Source organism: Neolamprologus brichardi, chromosome 7 (assembly GCF_056152115.1).
Source record: "Neolamprologus brichardi isolate AB-2024 chromosome 7, ASM5615211v1, whole genome shotgun sequence".
NCBI classification, from domain to species: domain Eukaryota; kingdom Metazoa; phylum Chordata; class Actinopteri; order Cichliformes; family Cichlidae; genus Neolamprologus; species Neolamprologus brichardi.
Window position 1 is genome coordinate 17,208,744 of NC_142110.1, and position 23,999 is coordinate 17,232,742.

Sequence of the window (23,999 nt, forward strand, 5' to 3'; positions counted from 1 at the left end):
TGCAGGAAGACGAAAATAGGAAGGCTATTTAGTGAAACCCAAACAATTATGGCGCTGTGAAAGCAGCAGTTACATCAGGTGCGAAAATCTTGCACCCCTCTCTTTCTTGTTCAAGCAAGCGCTCTCCCTTTGTCATGCTGCCACATTTTCTGCCTCTCACTCAGAGTGCCAGCCTTTTGCACAAATCTCTGCGACTTGCCGCTTTGTTTTCCTTTTGTGTCTATTTCTCTAGACACAGAAGTATATCATCCTGTACCAGCTCTGCTCTTAAACCACTGCACTATATAGATGCTGTGTACTGCTGTCAATTTTACCCTTTTCAAAGCTCACACCCCATTTGCCTTTACCTAATCTTTCTCCTCAAAGGTTTTCCTCAACATCTCCATCTCATGGCTTACGTCATCCTGCATGAATCCACTTACCACTTGTTTTCTCACTGTCAGCGGGTTTCATCTGGATAGGATGATGCATCTAGGGGGGAAAAAAAGAAAATGTAGGGAAACCATTCACATCTGTCACCATTATAAACTCTGTTATCTCTCATCATAAAGGCCTCCTGTCTTCACTCATCCTTCCATCTTCGAGCATTTCTCCCCATCTCTTGTTTTGTTCTTTTGCCCTAAGACCATCATCCCTCACCGCCGCCAGATTCAGGAGGAAGTGTCTAAGAGTTGCTGGTAAGGGATCAAATTCTCCGGTATCCAATTTCACTTCTCGCTGTAATGTAGACTCGCGATTGAACTTATCGATTGCTACTGACAACATCCCTCATCTTCTATAGAAGAACTCTGGTTGACGAGCAAGCTTCTTTGGCATTGCTTTCGAAATGTACAGTGAGCTTCAGGTTTGGTTTCTTTTTTCCCTTCCTCCAGATACAAGTCTGTCAACACCCAATGCACAATTGGATCACATACTAATAGAACAAGGTGTGGCAAATCTGAGCTGTGAAAAATCTCATTTCAGTCAGCATAACATCTCTGAACATGACGCTTGTTCTCAAGCTTGTTATGTGAGAAAGTGGAGGCAGAGCAAATGCTGTCATTTCATGCCGCTTAATGAACAATTTTCTCCAAGAATACTGAACTTCGAGTGACTACATCTATAGCACACTGCATGCCATGTGACATGAAAGAAGAAATAAATCTAGCCATGAGATGTCTGAGCAGGTTGTACTTATGAAAAGTGGTGGGTTTGTTTTTGACAAGCACTAAGGAGAAGCAGACAGATGGCCTGCTCAGTATGGGGACTGGCTAGCGTCACTGACCAAGTAGAGAGAGGCACAGAAGGGAGAGAAAACAGAAACAGGGAAACAAGCTTTTCCTCTATCACGCAAATCAAAAATCAGTCAACTGCAGTCAATGCCAGTAACAGTAGGACCCAGGAATGGGATTTGAGAGCTGAGCCGTTAGACCACACTTTGTTTGAAATGTCTGCCTGATTGATAGTCTTCCAGAGAAGAGAGCTAGGACATTATTCTCAGCCTGCGAGACTCATTTATCAGCTCAGTTCAATATTTACCTGCAAGCTCACTGACAGTAGCACTTTTTACTGAAAGACTGGACTATTGGTTTCATCGACAGCTGGGGTTGTTGAGTATAGATTAAATTGATTGGAAAGCTGGCAATACAGAATGATGTATAGACAAGACAGTTTTGTGGATGTTTAACAAGCCACTGCACTTATTCCAGTTGGCTGGACTTTAATCTCACTAGAAGATTGGGTTAAGTATTAGGGGACCACACTCTGTCTCACCGGGCTGCATTGTTAAAACGGGGGGAGAGGGAAAAAAAAAAAAAAAAAAAGGACGAAAAGAAGGACTTCAACTTGCCTTCAGCTCCTTTCCTGCTTCTAATTTTGGGGAATAAAAATGTAGATGTGCATCAATAATTCATGAATACAAGCATTAATAATTTGTTCCACTTTGTGGCGATCGGGTCCTGTGTCTCAGTGAATAACCTGCAGCCTGGTCAAGCAGGCTTTACCCGATACCTGCACGCTTAGCAATTCAGTGTGCCGAGGTTCAGGCCGGTCCTAAGTGTCGCGTAAGTGATAGTGGGGGTTGAGACATTTCTCAGGCTAGACAGGCGTTCAGTGAACCGAGAGCTCATTATCGGCCAGCGTACAGCTCACAGCCTGCATCGGGGATGTAGTGGGGCTCAAGCAGCTAAAAGCAGCCCATGCTGTGCCTACTCACCCCACTTAAGGTCTTTATGTTGTGCAGTGCATTCTGGGCCTCCAGTGCAGCTTTTCTTGTATAAAAAGTTACAAAACAGCATCCTGCAGAGTGAAAAGAAAAAAGAAAAAAAAGGAGGGACAAACAATGGGTGGAGGGAGGGAGGAGACAAAACTGCATTAAAAACACAGCACACAGACATTAAATGTAATACCATGACTGCTGCAGAACAGGAAAGATGCTAAATGGATGAAAGTACTTTCACCACATATCATATTTTAGAAGCACGTGACAGGATATTCTTAGCGCCAACTGTTAGATGGTGCACATACACCATGTAGGAGCTGGCAGCGAGGACAAAGGAGTAATGAGACAGCTGAAGGCTGTGACACAGCCAGAGAGAGTACCACAGGGTTAGACGGCTGTCAGGAGGCACTGATGTGCAGTCGGCAGGTCAACTCAGCCCAGGCCAACACATTACATTGAGTATTGCTGCATTACATAAGAATCCAGTCCCATACATGTGTGCATACATATAAACATGAGGCATGAAAACAGCACAAAGAAACAAGAGGGAGTGGGAGAGAGCAAGGAAGAGAAACCATGGAAGGAGAGAGTTTGTGGGGGAGGGGAATGAAGAAAAGAGTGTTAGGAGGGGAGGAGAGGGAGAAAAGAAAAAAAGCCTCTCATCCTTCCGTCCCAGTAGACCGCCAGTGGCGTTCCAGCCTGTCAGTTTCACTGGGCTGGGGAAGTGGAGCACTGCAGCGTCTCTGACCTACATAGTGTGTATTATGCTGTTACTGGAGCTCCCAGGCCACGGGGAGGGCTGTTGAACTCTAATATGCATCAAGCTGCACTCTCCTATCCCTCCCTCTCTCTCTTTCTCTCTCACAACCAGCTGAGCTCTCCCTTTCTCTACTGCTAAGCCCGTTCTCTGATATACTGGAGCTAAATAAACCATCCAGAGAGGCGTGATAGTCATCAGATGATTTTTTCATGACCTGCAGTAGACATGACCTAAAAAAAAAAAAAAAAAAAAAAAAAAAAAAAAAAAAAAAACCCTAAAAAACAAAACAAAAAACACCAGTGCAAATCTGGTGGCTTGTCAATTGATCTGCACAAAAGTAAACAAGCAAAAATGGAAGTGGGATTACAGCACTTTCAACAAATAAATCAAACAAAAGCAACATGATTATATAAGAGTTGGTTGGAGAGTGGCATTGTGTGGCATGCAAATAAACAACAGCCAGACTATCAGTAGGTCATTGATGAAACTGCAGTAGGAAACAAAACTGCTGTGAAAGGAGGCCTACAGTGAAACTGAGCGTAGAGGTGTTGCTGCAAAACACATTCAACTTCACTTGGCTGGGTGAAAAACCTCCTGTGATCAGGCCTGATTATCTAATAGAATACATTAACATGTCCATAGGCCATCACAGCTGACACTGCATAGAGCAGGGGAGGGGTGCTGCTTAAACAATAAGGAGCTTTGAACTCTTCAGCCTCCCAAATGAACTGCACAGTGTTGTGTGTATATTTATACACACACACACAGCATTATAAGAACCCTGGGGACTTTCTGGTACACCTGTAAACACTCGTAGGATTATTTAGTGGTGTTACATGTGTGTACATCTGTTCCAAGGCCCTTATCATGGGAATTCAAATCCTCTCCTGGTGGCATGCTGTCCAGCAGTTTTGGCCTTGACACAATAAAGTCAGGGTTTGAAACCCGCTTTAGTCAATGGGCCACATATAGCCCAATTGGACCTCAAGTGAGCCAGACCAATAGAACAGCCCTTTTAGTTAATTTAAATAGTATTTATATTTTAAGGTAAGACATCTATTCAAAAAATAAAAAATTAACACAAACAGATAAAGTGATACATGCAATTTCTAACATGTAGAAAGTTACACATTTCACTGCAGTTGTTGCCAGTCAAAAGATATCCAGTATGTCTTTAGGTCACATGTTTGACACTCAAGGCTCTTTCAGAACAAATGGTGAAATTGTGATATGTCTGAATTTAGTGCAGGTCTAATAAATGCCATGTCACAAGTTTATTTTCATCTATTTAGCATCTTTCCTGCTCTGCAAGCTTATTTTGTTGCTATATTGCTCTAAACCCAGAAAAAACACAAGACAGGATAAGTTACTCATTAATTAAAAAACCCACTTCTGCAACAAATTGAGACAGAATGTCTGCACATTACAAGATAATATAACCTTTTTCTTTTTAAATTACAGTTGTGCAGCCGATGTTTACAAGAATACTAGAAAAGGAGATCCCAGAAAGACATTTATCTCTCCAGACGGTGCAACTGTTGTCAACCCGTCTTTGGCTTGTTAACAGCAACACACACACGATCAGCAAGGTAGTGTCAGTGATTCATAACAGCCAAACACCTCACAACAACTACATCTGGCCTGGATTGCCAGGGCGGTGTCTGGTAGCACAAATATGGTTCCTTTTAGACTCAAGCTCAGCATCAAGTATAGTCCCACCACATTAAAAGCCAAGAGTGGTTTAGCGCCTTTAGCTACAGCAAATCATCCAACCATCAAGGGAACTGAGATTTGGGTGACCCAGGACAGTTACATCAGGGAAACTGTCGTTACTTTATTCACCTGCAGTTAGTTACGGGAGACCAAGCACTTCCAGTGGCACTTTGCAGCTCTCTGCAGACAGCAGGCTTCCACTTCACCGTCTCCTCTAATTGCAGCCTAAACTGAATCGCTCAACTCGAGCACCATTTCTAAGGTGAGCGCATCGATGGATGTCTTAATGGAAAATTGCAGTCAAGTAACACTCCCTTTGTACAATGCTGCTTCTAAAGCTGCATTGTACAAAGAAGAGGGAATTTAGAATATATGAATATTAAAAAAAAAAAAAAAAAGATTATTTAACCCTGAAACAAAAGACTGCTTGCATATGAGGTGATCTAACACAAACACAGCTGCACTGCATGTGCAGACAGGCAGTGCATTGCCTAAGTGCTAAAATCTGAAAGCAGATGAGGAGAGAAGGGGTTTGCACCAACTTATGCCGGGCTCACACTGTGCGATTTTGTCAGTCGCACAATTCAGCTCCTGCTCAAACTGTACGATTGACTCGCAGGGGTTAGAAGTTCGTAGGTCACGATGCAGGGTCTCACACTATACGACCCGATGCTCTGATGCGACCTGAGTGCTCACACTGTGCGTCCATAAAATGAAGGTTATAACAGAAATTCTGTCGCTCGCTCTCCCTCTCTGTCTTTCACTCACACAGACACGCACACCACCGCCATCAACTTTGCTAAATTGCTAATGAAAAACACTGATCAGGCAGCTGTGATTGAGCAGCAATGTCTATCCAACTATTTTCACGGTTGTTGTGGTCGTGATAATTTTGTGAGGCCACATCGAAAAGGCTCAGATGAGCTTTCCAAAGTTCTACTAGTGCCTCCATCGCTTGTGTCCAGATCACACGCTGCACTGCCGTGCTGCGCCGTCTTTTTCGCTGACATTTGTGTTTGCGCGTGCGCAGTGTGAGAAACTGCGTTGACACCCTCACGACGGTTGCGAGGATTTCAAACAGGTTTGAAATCCTCACGACCAAGCGATTGATGATCGGGAGCTGGTAGTGAGGTGTTAATCGCTTCTCGTTACCCCACGTATACTACACAATGCACGACGCACGATGAAGGCCAAAATCGGGCCGATCGCCAAAACGGTCGCACGACTCAAAAATCGGCTCAAAATGGGCCAAAAAACGCACAGTGTGAGCTCTGAGCTGCACAGTGCACAATGTGAGCTCATAGAGCTCACACTGTGCACTGTCTCATAAGAGACCAAGTTGTTTTTGTCTATGAGCAATGAAGGTTTTCCAGCAAGTTTCACACCTAATTAGTGTCCATCTCTTATTAGAGATGGTATATAGAGTGAAAGTGAACAATAGAGAAACTGAAAGTATCATCTGAGCTTTTCAGTTGTGTCACTTCATTTAAACAGATTGCAATGCACGCCTCAAATACCTGCAGACTGCTGTTAGCATGCTACATGCTATACTAGTTTTCCCCACTAGCAACTGGTGCACTCCTCCTCACATATGGCAAAACAAACAAAACAGGTTTTTAAGATAATCTGGATGATACATAATCCAATGTTTTCAATTAAAATAAAATGATTATATGCCAGATCGTTTATATTGAAATCTAAATCACTAAGGAGAAATTTTGCCTGCAAGGTAGTAGAACAAATTATTCCTGAAAGTAAACTTTCACCCAGACTGTACCTTTGCTCTGAGGAGGATTCTGAGTGCGATCACGAAGAATGTTTATCTGGTGCACGGCTCCAAAGGGCTCAAATAGCTCTTTAAGTTCTGTTTCTGACCAGGAGCGGGGGATCTGTCCAACAAACATCTTGATGGAGTCAGGGTCTGGCTGGTCCAAGTGCTCCAACGACCCGTTCATCTTGCTGCTGCTGCCGTTGCTAAAAAAAAGAGAAAGAAATGAAAAACAATTTTTGTAATGTGTATGCCAGAGGTTAAACAAATTTAATATCATAATTCAAGTAATTGCAGGCAACCCATACTGCTTCAGTAAGTCACGAAAAGTAAAGGAACAATTACCATTATCTGGTTTAGAACCACTTGCACTCACATCTAAGGACTGTCCCGTTTGGCAGCTAACAATTTAATTTAATTTTCAAGCTCAGCTTAAAGGAATGTGTCACATAATGATAAATGGGGATGGGAATTGAGAACGAGTTCTTGCAGAAAATCGGTTCCTAGTAGTCCCATTTCTTGGAATTGTTTGTTCTTCCCAGGGATCCCCCTTATCTGCTCTCACACTCACTACAACCAGCTGATTTCTGTTTGCAAAATGGAAAAGTGTGGGACCGGGGGGGGGGCAGAGCCACTGCAAGGGGGGCGCAGTACGAAAAGACAAAAAAGAACCCTTGGACGCTGCTAGCATCATTGACAGGTTTTTGACGGGGCTCCCACACAAACGCAAAGCTGGAGATGAAGCATCGCCAAATATGTTTCCAAACCATCTTCCTTCCAAGCCAAATGCTAGAAAATATGATGAAGCATGTCTTCCCTTTGGCTTCACCGACACAAGTGCCGAGGTAGGTCTCTGCGACAGAATTAGTTTCCCTTGCGTCGGGAGCACGCGCTGGGCTCTTCAAATCATGGACAAACAGTATCCCACATTCTTAGAACATTTTTCTTGTAAAACAAAGGGGGGCCCAGCAAAAAAAGTTTGGGAACCACTGGTCTAGAGGATGGATATGCACTTTTTTTTTCTTTTTTTTTTTAATTAATTGCACATAAGGACAAGATAAATGGTGGACAAATGTATGCAGGACAGAAATAACTGCATAATACTGCTAACACAACTTTGGTTCTTTGCAAGCATCTGCCAAAACAGCATGCTATTGCTAAGCTAGCCAAGAACCCAGAGTGAAAGCCGAGTGAATACCCACCCCAGCTGCCAGACCCTGAGCTTCAACAGGCAACAAGCACATGAGCAGCCTCCCTTTCTACCCGTTCACGTTTCTAAAGCAGAATCACTTTGTATTCTATTAAGAGAAAAATCTTAGAGATGTGCCCTCATTACAGATTTGTATTGGTGTGTGGGGTTGTAGCCTCAGGTTTGTATTGTTAAATGGTGATTATGAAACAGTAAAATAGCTGAAATGCACTGAGTAACATGAAAGTAATGTAATCAGTAGTATAACAAATTACTCTTTCCCAGGACTAATTAAGTAATGTACTGCATTACTTTTAAGAAAAGTGTTCTGTGTAATATGTGTAACAATGATGTTTTTGAGTAAAGACTCCAACACCGATTACAACAAAGAAGAAATACCTCTTTGAACATTTGACGCACATCATGTAATTAAGTTGCATGAATGTAATTTATTGCTACTTAAGCAACGGTTTTCACTCTCAAAACTGAGCCAAAGAGAACCTAATGACAATCGATAAGGAATCTAATTAATAAGTGATATTGATAGTGGAATTGCTAAATTCTTATCAATTTCCATCCCTAAAATAAATATCTAATGCAAATTTTAGAGTGGCACAGAAAGGGCCTGGGCAAATGATCAGCTTCAATGAGTTATTCTTCCAGCAAAAAGGCGATGTCACAATAGTGCCAGTAGTTCAGAGAGATTTAAACAGCCATAATGCTGCTTTCTTCTAGAGGCTGAAATTTAGAAAGTCACTAAGGTCATTTAATTTAGAAGCACGTGACAGGATATTCTTGGCGCCAACTGTTAGATGGCGCACATACACCATGTATGTATATCTGTTTATTAGGGGTGCAACGATACACAAAATTCACGGTTCGGTTCGATACTTTGGTGTCACGGTTTGATATTTTTTCGATACAAAAAAAAAATGTTCATGCCTTTTTAATTTGTCATTTATTAAAATTATAAATATATATTTTAACTCAAAAGTACAGTTTTTAAATTTAATGTTGCTGAAACAACAAAGTAATAAAAAAAATTGATCGAGAAATCACTCATCTTTGGAAAAGAGAGTTTATTACAGAGAAATGGCTCTTTCCAAAATAAAAGCTATACTATACGCTTCTTCTGGGCTATATTCTCAGCAGCATATTAAACATATCAGGTCCCCATAAGGAGAATCATGTGCTAACGGCTGTCTAAATGACTCGGGTAAAGTTTGTAGCATGCGTGCTTGTTTTTGTCTGCTTCCACTTATCTTTGCACTAGGATGATGTGCAGTCATATTCGTTGTGTTCCCACTAGTGCTGTCAGCGTTAATCTCGTTGAAATGACGTTAACGCCACAACACGGCAAATCTCCGTTAACGAGCTACCGCAGATCGCCCCGTGCGTGGGGCTGGACGGCCAACACGTTAACGAGCTAACTACGCTAAAGCACTAGTTCCCACCAATATAACTGAGCATTGCGTGGCACATCCGACATACTGTTTTACTTTTGTCCATGACGCAGCTACCTTCAGGGTCATACTTCACATGAAGACCAAAATAGTTCCAAACGCCACATCTGAATGAGGGTGGGGGAGGTTCAATTTGCCATGTTGCAACGACAGCTTAACTTCTGAGCTTAACTTCAGGGCAAGCTAGCCCTGTGCTCAGTGAATCTGTGTTCGACTACTCCGCCTAGGCCGCACTGTCGGCGCAGATCCACTGATCGCTAAACACAGACAGCATCATCAGAAGGAAAGTTGATAAAATAAATCAAACATTTTGTATTGTTTGATACATATGCGTACCGAACTGAAAGCACTGTATCGAACGGTTCAATATCGATACGAGTATTGTTGCACCCCTACTGTTTATATTAAAAAAAAAAAAAAGAAGAAAAAAAAAGAAAAGAAAAAAAAGACACCATCTCTTTTATTTTTTAACATTCACCTAAACATACCGAAACAAAACCAAGATTTCACAAATAGGTTATACTGTGTTTTTAGTATTATAAAATAAGTGTGTATTGCATTTTCAGAATTCCTACCAACAAGTCAAATGATTTGTGACCGTTTAAACACGCGTTTACTCAAGTGCAAGCTGAAACAATATATCATTTACAAGTTATTGCCAGCTTCCTCTGGGGAAAGCCTTGGGGACAGAGAATCAATACCCACCAGTGTACCTGTGACTACAGCATCTTTGTCTCACTCTCACACAGAATCAAACACACAAACAGTTCCTGACAGGGGTAGAGGCGCTGGAAATTATGAATGAGGGTGAAGTAACAGCCCTTCACGGGAAAAGAAATGACTTGCAACAGGTTAAGACTTCCAACGCACACTACAGATATGTAATATTTCAAACAAAGGTTAAAAAAAAAACACAAACGAAACGACAACACCGTGGTACTAGTCTCACAAAAAAAAAAGTATATGAATGTTTGCACATTTAAAATAACTATTTTACACACAAACCTCTGAACACGAGTCATCCATCTCTTGCAAAATGATCCCAGCCGTTCAGCAGAAACACCAAACTCCTTGAGGGACTTAAATGACATGCTAACAAATCACACTTCTGCTCGTGTTCCTCCCGAAATCCAACTCCACACCTCCAAATTAGCCCTTGCCCCTTCCCTCTGAAGGCTTTCAATACATTTGAATGATGACAAACAAAATTTTCCCAGAGAAAAAAAACAAAAGGAACTACTGTGAAACAAAAACCTCTTCTCCAAAAGAGGGGATTGTGGCCCCTCCCACTAGCATGTAACAGCTACTCAAAAACAGCACCGCAAAGCCCTAAACTTCCAAGAATCGGTGATTAGCAGGCCGAGATTTTGCAGTGCATCTCCTCCTCAGGCGCTTTGGCGATGGTACAGAGAGTAACCTACAGCTTCTTTGCCACAGCAGGGGAACAATCACATATTGTTCCCCCATGCTGGAGAACACTATTCACCGTTCCTCTGCGGCACAATGGACCAAGTCATACAGATGCACTGGAACACGTCGAAGGCTACGTCTGCTAAGGCCACGGTACTGGTGTGTGACACCATTTGTCCATTTCTGCCAGTGGCATTCCGACGCCATTTTGCCATAGGCCCTTTGCTCAGATCTCACAGCACATAACGAGAAAACCTCACTTGAAAATACTGGATTTGTGTCAGAATTCAAAAACATGAAAGCTGCACATGACACCGTGTCCTTTACATTCATTAAACTCTCAAAGCCACTGCAGCTGTGCATAGCTCTTCTGCTATGCAACTGTGAGAATACATTCTTCGGGCATGATTCTGCCGCATTTTTAGTTACAGGAGAGAAAAAAAAAAGTATACACATTAGGACATAATTCAAGGAAGTAAAATTCAAGTAAACAAAATCTATTATGAAACTGTCTGCTTCAAGATGATGTTGCATCATACAGCATAACCGAGCTGACAACTGTACAGACACCTTTGAATATTACAAAGGTGACTGCTGCAAACTAAGTATTTACATTTGCACGTATAAACCAGTTTAAAGTGATGTCATATGCTGCAGTGCTGTTTTGCAAAACAAAAACCTGTTGGTATAAACCCCAAATAAACATGTAGCTGAAATCCATTCACCGTGGGTCCAATAAGGTCAGAAGAACTGGGGCATTAAGTAAAGACATACCACTGTTGGCATTTTTTTTTATTTTATTTTATTATTTTTTTTAAACAAATACATATTCAAATGCAATTTCATCAACTTTACTGTAGTGGGAGCAACACCAGAAATATCAAGACATTCAGACAGACTTGGTAACTTTAATTACTGCTATCGGTATGAGAGGCACAGCAACATTGTTTATACCATGCTAATTAAGGTTGCTCGATTATGGCAAAAATTAAAATCATGATTATTTAACACAATTATGCTATCAGAAAAAAAACAGCATAATTTTTTTCCATTTAAATAGTCATTCAGACAATTTGGGCCCTGGGAGCAGCAAAAAGTGGGGCACTTGAAGACCAAACAAGACCAACCCTTGTTAAACCGAATGTGACAATAGGCATTTTAATCCCAATTACCTTGTTTTAATACTGACTGAAAGCCAAACAAAACAGTAACTGGAGGTAAAATTTGATTCACTGGACAGCTACAGTGTCCAAAATAAAAACGCTTTTAAATGTAGATTTTACAAGGACATGCCATTTTACAACTTACAAATGGTAAATAGCTCTGAATTTGTCAGAGCACCCAGAAGTAGATCATCTATCTTAAGCTGCTCTTTAACCATGTTGTGGACAGAGACAGGTGCAGACACAGATGAGTGGTTATTCCTGTTATACTCCTTTGAAGTCCACAAGAAATATGGATGAAGGGTAAATGCAAAGTTGATGCAATGCCACGTACAAAGAGCAAGAGCTACGTGCTCACCTTATGATGACAAAATCTACAGCAAACACCATTATCTACAGCATAGCTACATAAGCAGCTGTGTTTTCCCACTCACTGATCACATCATCCAGCCTGCTTTAGATTACAAAGTGTCAACTTGAACACTGACCACCCCAAGATCAAAAGTTTCTCATTGTACATTTTGATTTGTGTGAAGCGCCAAAACTCAGGTTTTTTCAAAGCTACTGCAGCTGTCAGCCTGCTGCAAAGTTTACAAGAAATCTGACAGTTTTGAAGATCTTGGCAAATTAAACAACTTGTTTAACATGCACTGTTGCCACACAGTTTTAAAACAAGTTGGTTGTTGATAGAAGAAGAAAAACATTTTTTCCACTTCTGATCGTGTTGCACAGGTTTAGATTGTGAAAAAGGGAAACCATCTTTGTTTGCTGTCTCAAGGCTGCAGCTCAAGTGTAAATTGCACCTGTGACGCCATCATCTTTGCTGTTATCTGTGTGTTTGTTGAGACAAGCAGAGGCTCTGAGCTGAATTTCACTAAAATTTATCAAGTTCAAAACATGCAATATAAGACAACGCTGTGGGTGTTGTTGACTGTCATGCCCAAGCCTCAGCAGGCGGACCACATCAGGTATGTTGTGTGGACAAATTTAATCAGACAGGGACAAGACTAAATCCAAAGCCCTTCACTGTATATATTCATTTTATTTAATTTACCAAGTACAAAGTTTTATTTTTCTTCTCAGAGTCAAGTTTCTATTTTGATGCGTTTTCAGACATGTTTCGGTTTTTGGCCGTAACTATAATAAGCTAGTTATGTCAGACCCTTAAACATTGTATTAAACTATTAGACCTACACAAAATGTCGATGCTTTACTCCAAGTGTACCGGTTAAAATAAATACTGCATTTGATTCTATCAGTACCATCCAGCTCCGTTCCCAGGACCACCTGCCAGAGTATTCCCAGACGGCAGTGATGAAGTCTTTTGCTGAGCTTCCACAAACAGCCCTGCGTTGTGGCAGTTCATCGCGCTCCAAGACACCCTGCAGCAGCTGACGAGCCATCCAGAGCCACGGCAGTTGCATGCCCACTGCTGCGCCACCCATAAAAACAGGTGATTTATCTAGACCATGTGTCTGTTCTGTTGGTGAGCTCTGACCGCGCAAGTATGCCAGCGACACCTTTTCCTGTGCCCATAATAGAAGGCCAGCCAATTTGCCTGGTTATACTCGTGATTGTGGACATTACTCATTCCAAAACCCTCAGGAGGGTCACAGCAACACCACATGTCACATGATGTAGTTTTTTTTTCCCCCACCATTGCTGATGGAAACCAATCTCACTGCCTGCTATTATCAATCATTAAAAATAAATACCAGCTAACATTTTATCATTACTAGAAAATCACTAACGTCGTACATTCAATGTCAAACCATCACAATGTTGCTTTAATAAAAATATGGATCAAGTCTTACTAAAGACATGTTACAAATTGCCATGAGTCTCTTCCCGTTTGAGTGATAGACCAAACTCATTTCATCACCTGGTAATCAGCAGCATGCCACTTTAATACTTTATTGGGGATAAAATAAAGTCAAGGTTCACACGGAGAACATGCGGCTTCAAAGAAAAGAGAGAAATCGGCCGACTGAAACAGCTGTTTGCTAGTAATACCCTTAAAGAAAAAGAAAAAAAAAAAAATCGTGAGCTGTTTTTTCCTTTTAGGAAACCAGTGGCCTTATAAGCTGATTCAATGAGACACAGAATGCCTCTAATGCCTCAGTAATATCTCTGACAGCTGTCAAGTAGAACATAAAGTCTCTCTCTCTCTCTCTCTCTCTCTCTCAACTCCATTTATTTTCCCTAACACTACAAAAAAACAAAAGGCAGAATATTCTTTGACAGCTTCAATAAAGTATAATGAGCCTGGGAAAAAAAAATGTAAAACTCCTGACAGCAACTTAAAAGACTGGCCACAGAAAACAGGATTTACAGAATAACTGATATCAAAAAACCAATATAACTCCTTGTTTTTTGTCCCAAACAAACAAAACATTTTTTATAACTTCAAGGCAGAAACAGGAGAACTGTGTGTCATTTGATTTCCAAACCAAGTGGCTGACCTAATCAGCACACTGTGGTTCTGATGAGAAAATTATTGAAATATTTTTTTCTCCTGGCATTAACTCCAATTCAGCTCAAAATGGCCTAATTTCATTGTTGCATTTGCCCTGATGAAGACGGACGTGTTCAATCAGCCTCTGAGTGGGCTGCGTGTTAACAGACGGCGAGCATCTGATGACAAGGCCCGCCCCATTAGCTACATAATCACACCAAGAGTCCCCAGCGGTTATAGATGGCGATGCTAAAGTAAAGCTTGCATGAACAGTCAAAACGTGCAACTACAAACTCTCCTCAGTTAGTGTCAGACGGAACGTCAACAATTAGTCTCAAGTGAAGAGACCAACAGCCAACTAAATGCAGCAATCAAGCTCAATCAATTTGCCTGAATGTGGTGACTTACTCTGACATTCATTACACTAACCTGTAACAGAAAACAGAACAGCTTTGATTAAGATAAAACTCGTTTTAATTATCCAACCTATTCTTTTTTTATTATTATTATTATTATTATTATTACTACTATTACCACCACCACCATCATCATCAAAATAGAGCATAGAAAGTCGAACACAAATCCACTGCTACTACTGATGTTCCTGCTTAAGTGGGATGGGGAATTACCCGTTCAGGGTTCTTCCTTGTTCAAAATGGGCCTCTGAGGAGGAGCGTGTAAGCTCAACCGTTCCACATATAGATAAGGCATTGTTACCTTAGCTGGGACAAGACTATCTTCCTGTTATTTCTAGCTATCTGATAAACAGTTACCAAAAGCCCATTCTAAAATAATGGTTATTACATTATTTTAGACACAGACCCCCCGGTTAAAAATGCAGGGAAACCCCCTGGTTACATGAATTTGCATACATACCCAAGATATCAAGTCATTAATTCTGTTGTGTGATGTTGAAATGGTGCTCCACGTATAACTGAAATGTGTGTACATCAAAAGCACACATGTCAGATTAGTTACAGAATGTAATCACATCAATTTCAGTGGTTAGATCAGGTCACTGACAGTCCGAGTACAACTGCTCATTTTTTCAATTAAAATACTGCAGAAGCTTGGGAGAAAGGTGCCAGCATCTGTCAGGGCTGTCCCGAGAGATGTCGGAACATGTTTGAACTAACAGATATTTGCCTTGGTACCAGAAATGCTAGTCTGCTTAACTCAGCGTTAGCTTTTTTATGTACAAACTAGCCAGACGTCTTTTTGTACCACACTTTAATAAGTCCTCCTTTTGGTTTTAAGAAATTATTTAGTCAGTGTGATAATTTTCCACCAAAAATAGTTCCACACTAAAAGCTGATCAGATAAATCCATTATTTTTCAATGCTTTACTTTTTTTTTTTTCCCAACTGCAACAATAACTGGAGCAACTACTGCACCATTGTGGCCCATACCTTGGTTTGGGGATGGATGAATACGGCTTTTTTTGTGTGTTCTCATGAACTAAAAAAAACAAAAACAAAACAAAAAACACCACCACACAGGCCATTAATGTAAACATTTCCACTTCAGTAATTGTGGAAATGATCGTGAAACATCACAGCTTTCACTAGTATGGTTTAACTAATATTAATAGCACTATCGTTGTACAATATTGCAGACGCGTTTCCGTTTCAGTCTCAGTTTCACCCCTACAGGCTCCAATGGAGAGTTTGCAGAAAATACTGCACATTGAAGAAACAATACTTTAAAACAAGGCTTCCAATTATGCACAAAATTCAAACTTGCACTGTGATCACTGATAAATTATAAGCTAATGATTGATTTATCTAAAGCACAGATACTCAATGCTATGCAAAAGATGAGGGTTGTAATTCTCAAATGCCTTTAATCTAATCCATTACTCTAACTAATCCCATAGTTTTCTGCTTAAACAGACCTCTTACCTCTTTGTTAATCACTTCAGAGCCAACTACTTTTGATAGAGTCATGGACATAGTGGGTGACTGTGGTCTTATGCAACTCACTCTGTGCCTCAACGTCTTTTGTTTGCAAAGCTTGCAGAAGAATTTGCTCAACCTTCGATCACACCACCCCACAGTGGAGATAGAGGATCTCACTGAGTGTTTTTTGGCTCCAGGACAGACAGGCTTGCAGTTACTGTCATGCTAAGGCAAGCAGCAACAGCAGCAGCAAAAAAAAAGAAAAAAAAGTAACAATCCAGATCAGAGTGGTCCTTCTTTTGGCCTTTAACATCTGGCTACAAGGGCATTCATCCACCAGCACCCTGACAGCAAGGAGAGTGAACAATTGGCCCAAGCAGCCATCCAACTCAGAGCCAAGATCCGAGACTTCACACAGATCAACAACTCCCTGACCGCAACAAAAAGGGATCACTGTGACACTTAGCTAACTGACATAGCACTATGGCAGGGTCGGCTGCCAAAGGATCATGCTTAAGCCCCGAAAGCCATTCTCGCTGTCAACAATTAGACAAAAATCAATCAAATCAGTCAAGATGCAGTCAACATAGTCACAAAAGACAAACAAAAAGAAAAAAAGGCTTAACTGGTTATTTCTTATCATATCCCTGGTCGTTTTCCTTTGGCACAAGCCCAGAATGGATGGAAGGAAATTTATTTAGAGGGGGAAAACCCCTTACAATATTCACACATTATTTTACACAAGAAAACAGGATATCAAAAAGGTGGAACTACAACGACCACTGTCACGTAAATGGCCATTGATCCCCAGTATATATAACACACAAAGCCACAAATGTAAATATTTGCAGTTTACTGGCACGTTTAAAAAGTTTCTAAAAGCTTAAAAGGCCACTTAATATGAAGCGTTTTACAACCCAATAAGCAAATCATTTAGAAATAGTGCAACATTTTAGACTAGAAGCAAAAATATTTTCTTGTTCAATCTTTTTAATTTATAGTTTACTCTAAAGCAAAAAACAAAAAGCACAACAACCAAAGGATAACGTGATTAAAACGTTTAAAGAATCCTTGTTCAGCTGTTGAGTTTCCTCATTTGTGAGACCATGCAATAACAGCCATTTTGTTGCAAACTACAGAGAGCATTGCTGGAATTGCAAACATTTAAATGTTAAACAGTGTCGTAAAGCAGGCGGTGGTTTTGGAAATGTTTTTGTCAAACAGGATTAGCTGACTTTGTGTCGATACTACTTTCGGTTGGGGGAATTATATATGGACCTCTGTACTTTATAAATACCTTTCCTCCCACTTGTTTACATGCCCCGTCACAAGATTTCCATTAATGGCTCAATAATGTAGCAAACCACGTGTTTTCTATCGTTAAGTCAGCACTCTATAACCAACATGGACGGGAGGAGGGGGGTACAAATGCATGTGAGCTGCAGCTAACCATGTTAGCAGGCTCGGCTGCTAGCAAGAGACACAGGGAGGGACCGGGAGTAAGTGTGCCGTATCTTGCCTGCAAACACGGCTCACGCATGCTGCTGGACTTTAGAAACTGAAGTCACATTAGTAACGGCTTGGCAACGACATATAGTGTTAAGGAACTTTAAAGCAACTTCTCACACTTCGTCTGCTAAAAGCGCTTGTTTTCAAAGCCCGACAATTGATCGTCTAAACACCCACCGTTTGTTTCGATCGACCGCACTTCAAATGAGAACTTGATCAGCTGTAACGAAGTAACCCGAAGCCAGAGCAAAAACAAACAACCAAAAACATGTCTGTGCAATTAATGCAACGTAAAGGGCACAAAATGGGCATCATGTTTATTTATTTGCATATTTTTTAAAACTACGTGGTTTCTTTTTCTGGACTGATACTGAACGTGTGATCTCCGGAAGCACATGTCACTTGACTATTGTAGCGCGCCCAAGCGTCGGGTACCGCTGTTAGCAAACTGCGTTTCCACTCAAAGTGACGAGATAAGAGGTTAGCAGCAGGGCCACACTTTACTTAACTGCAATTTATTGTGGTCACATGCCTGTATTACCCAAGTTAGGCTAGCAACTTAAACTCCAGGTGAGCGTATCCTCACCGCTTGCCTGATTAGCAACGTTAGCATCCCAGTTTGCTCGTTTAGCTAGCGTTAGCTAACTCTCAACTAGCCCTCAACTGTTGTGTTCGCCTCGCCTGCTTAAAAAAATAAAAATGCCAGTCGGTGTTTACGATGTGGAAGAGGCGAGGCGGGAACTCGGCACATGTCTTTAGCTGATTTACTTACATTGTGTCGCTCGAAGTCATTAACCGACTTTCGGTGAGAGGGAGGAAATCCAGGTTGTACGCCGAAGTCATGCTCCAAAAAAAAAAAGAAAAACACACACAGCGTCTAAACAACGAAAAGCGACGTCCACTCAACTCCTGCGAGACGGCGAGAAGACGAAGCGGAGCAGGTGCTGGGAGGGGGCGTCTTCTTTAAAACTGCAGAGAGGGAGGGAGGGAGATATATAGAGAGCGCGAGGGCACCGGTATCCGCCTTATTCCTTCCTTCTTGTTTCTCTCTCTCTCTCTCGCTGTCTCCGAGCGAAATAAATTCAGGCGAGCCGCCGTCAACACTGCACACCGAGCTGCAGCAAAGCAGAGGCGTGGCCTCGTCAACAAAAGTCCGAAAGACACGCTGCGTGTTGCTCAACAATCTAAATGCCCCTATCTAAATGACTGCAATGTCCCTTTAGAGACCACACGTGGTGCCCTATGGAGAGTTTACTAACCTGTTTTCTAGTTTGCGATCTTTTATCTGCTGTAGCATCGCCATTGCATTCCAATAATGACCCACATTCTGCAACCCTTTTACAAAAAACAAAAACGCGTATTAATCAGATCATGTCGAGCCTTATTGTGAAATGAGTCTATCTGAGAATGAATCTGTGATCTAATAATCACAATTGGTGAGCGATTTAAAATGTTTAAATATAGTATCTAGTCCATTACTATCAATCACACTAATGCCACTCCTGTTTCCATATCTTCCCAGCACTCTAAATTAGGCAACCGGGCCTTTTGTTTTTATTGGATTACTTAAATAAATAAGATTATTTCCAGGTTGTTTATTGCCTTGCACTGCAGATCGGTCCATAAATCAATTCCCAGTCAAAAAGTTAGATGGGTAAAAATGTAGCTGTTCTTGTCTACCTTCATCCATTCTTCCCTTCAGGGTCATAGGTCATATTCCCCCTTTGTGCTGGACTGTTATCTCCTAGAAGGTGGGGGAGAGGGGGGAGGGGGAGCCTATCTTCCTTTGTTGTGCCGGACTTACAAGGTGAGGCCTCTACACGTGGAGGGAAAGGTAAACGGGCGGGGTGAGAGGGGGGGGGGGGGGGTGGACTGTTGTCAAGTGCTGTTTGAGAGAGGAGTTGGGGGGGCTAGCCTGATGATCAAACCACTCATTACTGCTTCAGCAGCTGCACAGTCCTAAAATATTATTCATAGTGAGCATTAAGAAACATCCTATTTATGAAATCCTACTTAATCCCTGTATCCATAGCAATTTCAAGGCAACCTGGCACCAGTGTCGGGTCTGCTCTATTAAACAGTGCCTGAAAGAGGCTTGTGTGCATAATGTGATAATGCAAACTCTTTTTCCATAAGTGCGGACGAGCCCACTGTGCAACATGCATCGCCTTTAGCATAAGGGGCTTATATAAAAAGGTAAACCTCTCTGAAGATTGGGGTTTCATTAAGACGGCATCTGCAGCATCCATACATTTCAGCTGTGTTGGTATGTACTATTTGTTTTTTCTAAAAATATGTTTAATAGATTGGATTTTACATGCCTAGTGTCATGTCTAGTTGCTGGCACCTTCTAATACTAGACTGTCTTTCTTAATCTCAGATGATTACTACTCTAATCCTATCATAATCCTCTACATGTGCCATCCTTTTGTTGTTTACATCAAATGTTTTCTCCCTCATGCAGTGGGAGCTGAAGAGCCCACTCACCCAGCATTTAAATGTGCACCTTTTCGTGATAAAAAAAATGTCCAAGGTGTAAAAATAGGCCAGCTTCAACTAAAAAACAAAAAGAGGCCACATCATGTGTTTTAAGCAGGACGCCTTTAACTTGAAAGTGCACTTATTCTTAGCTCTGCCTTTCATGAAATCATTTGTCGAATGGCCGACCAGCTGAAGTGCTCTCAAAATGGAGAGAGTGAACTTCATCTTATCTTTCCTTTGCAGAGGAAATCAACTGTTTCAGAATGTACTAAATAAATATAGCGCTGCCTTATCAGTGTAAAGTTCCACTGAATGTATGCAAATGCACATGTAAATGTTTCCTTTTCTTGCATTTAAAGATAATTGATATCTTCAGTTGTGTTTGACTGGCTCAGCACAGTGAGGCCTGGGCAGCTTTCAGCAGACATCCAGTCACTCGTACTGCTCTTCTTCAGTGGGCTATGCAGTTCGAAGGCAAACACCTACATCACTGACACCTCCACCTTTTTTTTAAACATTTATATTTCATGCAAATCTACAATTCCTTGAGGAAGTTTGAAAAAATAAAGAAGGGAGGTACATTTTTATTCAATTTTAGTGATACATCTTTCTTGGGAAGTTGAGGAGACATAAACTATAAAATGCGTTCAATTTAAACATGGCTTCTAGATTCCTGTTTAAAAAGAAAACCATATAGGCGCACCAGAGGAACACTACCCTGCCCACAGGCACACTCTCACAGCATGGGAGAACGACTCAGCTGGAAACAATACATCCTATGACAATATCCAGCCCAGACAAAGAGGCAGTCCAAATACGGGCTGCTCCACAAAAGCTAGCCCAAATTTGAATGAGGGGCCAACCCAACGTACCTCATAGGCAGGTCCTCATTCCTGACTGAGATCCCGGCCGCAGAGGGGGGACAGCGCATGCTGTTGGCATACAGACTCTGCACCAGGGCCAGCTCAGAAGAGTGTTCCAACATCGGTGCTCTGGAAAAATCCACCCGGTGTAACGGACACTTTCTTCTCTTTCCCTCTTTCCTCGGTGTGTCTCTCTCCCTTTCTGTGTCTCCCGCCCACTCTTTCTCCTTGGTTTAGTGCAGCAGAGCGGCGCCCACCCCCTTCGCTGGCTGTGGTGGCTGAAATAATCCTCTCTGACAGCTCATCGTGCGCTAATGCATTGTGCTGCCTGCGGCAGCGCAGTTTGCAGGCTGTAAAGCTGTGTCCACAGCACTCTTCTACTAATTGACACCCATATTAGGGAAACTTCAGAAAATTGGACATGGATGATTTATTCCCATTGTCACACTGGAGGAAATTAGATGAAACATCAACACAGTTGACACAGAATTTCATTCTGTTCCAGTCCTGATTTTGTAGCATGTTTTTTTTCCCCTTCTTTTTTTGGATGTTGCCATGTAGTTCAGTCAGTGAACTGCTCTAAATAAAAGCCTAAACAAGGCCAACTGGTTGATCAAGCCTAGCATCCTACACCTGCGCCCAGCACAACTCATTTTTATCAATAAATGCTCTGTCTGAGCACCTGCAGATACTAGAGATAAACAGTATAACCACTCTCCAGGCAGTGAGAGCATGTGCATATCACACTATGCATGAGTTGTCTGGTTACCGACCTGTTTGTGACAGCGAGAGCGCTTTCTATGACAGCCTGACATCATTACTATAATTGAGTAGATAGAGATAAAGATAGGCTGCCAGAATATAAGCAAACACTTAAGTAAGTGTGGGTACTTGTGAAATAAGGACAGATGACATTACTCCCCTTATTGTCCACTCCAGGTACTGGAGTGTACCTCCAGTACCTGGAGTGTTCACTGAGCAGCCCGAAACTGTGGTTCTACTGTGTTTTAGATTATAACGCAAACACCGATGCACAAATGACATGTGCCGGTATGTAAAACAAAGGTTCTGCACTGTCGATTTAAAAACCAGAAACCCCAACCATGAGAATTAAGAGCATGTTGAAAAGACCCAGCAGCTTTTTATCAAAAGTGTGTAGTTTTATCATTTGTATGGCTCAAAGTTCACTCCACTCTGCTGGGAGCCATCTAGATAGGAAAATGAAGAAGTCAAGGCAGCTTTTTTTTAAGCTCCTGCACACATTCTCTCGTACTCTCTCAGCCAATGTTTGTGCTGCCATGGACCAATCAGGTGAAATATCTGAAACTAATTTACTGCAATATTATTTTCACCAAAACCCAGGAGGGACTCAATCTAGGTCTTCCCCTCCCGTAGGTGTTGTGTCCCGCTTGGGTAATATGACATTAAGTAGGAAAGTCATCTGAAACAGGGTCATGCCAGTGTGTGCTGATATCACAGTCGAGTACAGCAGCATGAACGGGCTCTCTGCTTCTTCTGATCGTGGCACGAAATCCTCTTCATCTCAGCCCCGCTCCTTCTGCTGAATATTTTAAACACTTGTGCTGAAATCCAGGCCTTGCTGCTTAGCGTGACTAGTCAGAGCCGCCGAGCACGAGGATAACTGAAAGATTTTCTTGCTGCTCTGCTATGAACACCTACAGTAAGCGTACAGTACGATAACGCCTGCGTGCTAATCGCTGACGACTGAAAAGAGGTGACAGAGGTGTAGTAATATGGCATGGGAATGATATATGAAACAAGGAGTATTGCTGTGAAAGGGAGCGTTATTGGGTTTCGGTGTATTTTGCGGCTGAAAAACAAAACGCATTCACGCCTGACATGTACTAAGTTGAATAACAGCACATGGTGAAAGCACTGCAGGTGGCCAGAACAGTGAAAGCAACATCAACTTTCATTTTTTTCTTCTTCTTCTTTTGCCACTTTTGGCCTCCCTCGGGACCATTTGCACAGACAAATTCTGTCTGTGTTTTTGCAGGTTAAAACTGAAACTGTCACAGCTCGGTGAACACTGCTCGAGTGCAAACACCACACGCTGGCAGCATGACTTTAAAGTCACACTTGACACTCAAATTTTCAAACGGTTACAAGCAGGCACAACTTGTACCCCCCGCCCCCAGGCATCATAACCTGTTTATGTTACCTATTCACCTGGACACGGTGGTTAAAAATTTTAATATCTAATAATAAGAAATAGAGATTTAGGCCTTTTTTTAATAGCAAAGTTCTATGTTTGCAGGCACTGGGCAATAAAAGTTATGATCCAACAGATGCTAGCAACAGGCACTGACAGCAAGAGACCTGACACCATCGATGAGGGAAAGAGACACCCAAAACCTGAGTGGAGTTGACGTTTTAGCACCAACAGGCTGAAGGCAGACACTGTTAATGAAATTCCTATTCATATACAGTCTGATCTTTTTATTTTTCCATCTCAACAATCACTTTTTATTTTTTTTTAGTTTGTCTACTTTGATTTTACAGATTTAGCACACATCAGTTCTCCTCCTACGACAACCTGCATGACTGGACGCGCCTGGTGTGATTAAAAACGCCATACCACATTGAAATGTCAGCTTATTTAGCATGGACAGAAGTAATTTTACTTCCCTTTTCTTCTGTCACGCATCAGTTTTTCCACTTCCTCTTTCATTCTATGTTATCGGAAGATGTTGAGTAGATTTCCAAATTTGGGAGTAAACAAGAAAGAGAAAGGAGTGGATAAGTAGGAGGAAATATTCACACGTTTAAAGGTGAATGAGTCAGGTTTGCTTTCTATGTCCACAAAACATCAAGGATCTAGATCTAATTTAAAGATTTATACTCCACCACATCCTAATGGGGTTTGATTGGACTGAAATCTGGTGACTGTTTAGGCCGGTTGAGCACAGTGTACAAAGCTTCATTTGCAGGAATAATTTGCAGGAATGAGCAATCTGCAGATGGGAACATTTTGGTCATAAAGGGATGGATATGGTCAGCATCAGTTGTCAGGTAAGCATTTAAACAATGTTCAGTGGGAACTAAGGTGTACTAAAAAAACATCCCTCTCTCTATTATACCACCATCAGCCTCAACCATTGATACA

General features: G+C 41.6%; 1 protein-coding gene across 4 annotated transcripts in view; it reads right to left on the minus strand.

Moving 5' to 3' along the window:
• Positions 1-21,090, minus strand: part of LOC102783450 (CUGBP Elav-like family member 2) — a 34,621-nt gene extending 13,531 nt beyond the window's left edge. For 3 of the 4 annotated variants that reach the window (XM_006782569.3, XM_035915443.2, XM_035915439.2), the window contains exons 1-4: positions 20,882-21,090; positions 6,451-6,647; positions 2,195-2,277; positions 423-471 (exon numbers count right to left, since the gene is read on the minus strand). In XM_006782569.3, the coding sequence (XP_006782632.1) occupies positions 423-471; positions 2,195-2,277; positions 6,451-6,647; positions 20,882-20,994 (442 nt within the window). In that variant the 5' untranslated portion in view covers positions 20,995-21,090. Of the gene's footprint in view, positions 1-422; positions 472-2,194; positions 2,278-6,450; positions 6,648-18,300; positions 18,625-20,881 lie in introns of those variants that run through there. The other variant, XM_035915445.2, reaches the window with a different exon arrangement.
• Between the last annotated feature and the right edge of the window lie 2,909 nt (positions 21,091-23,999).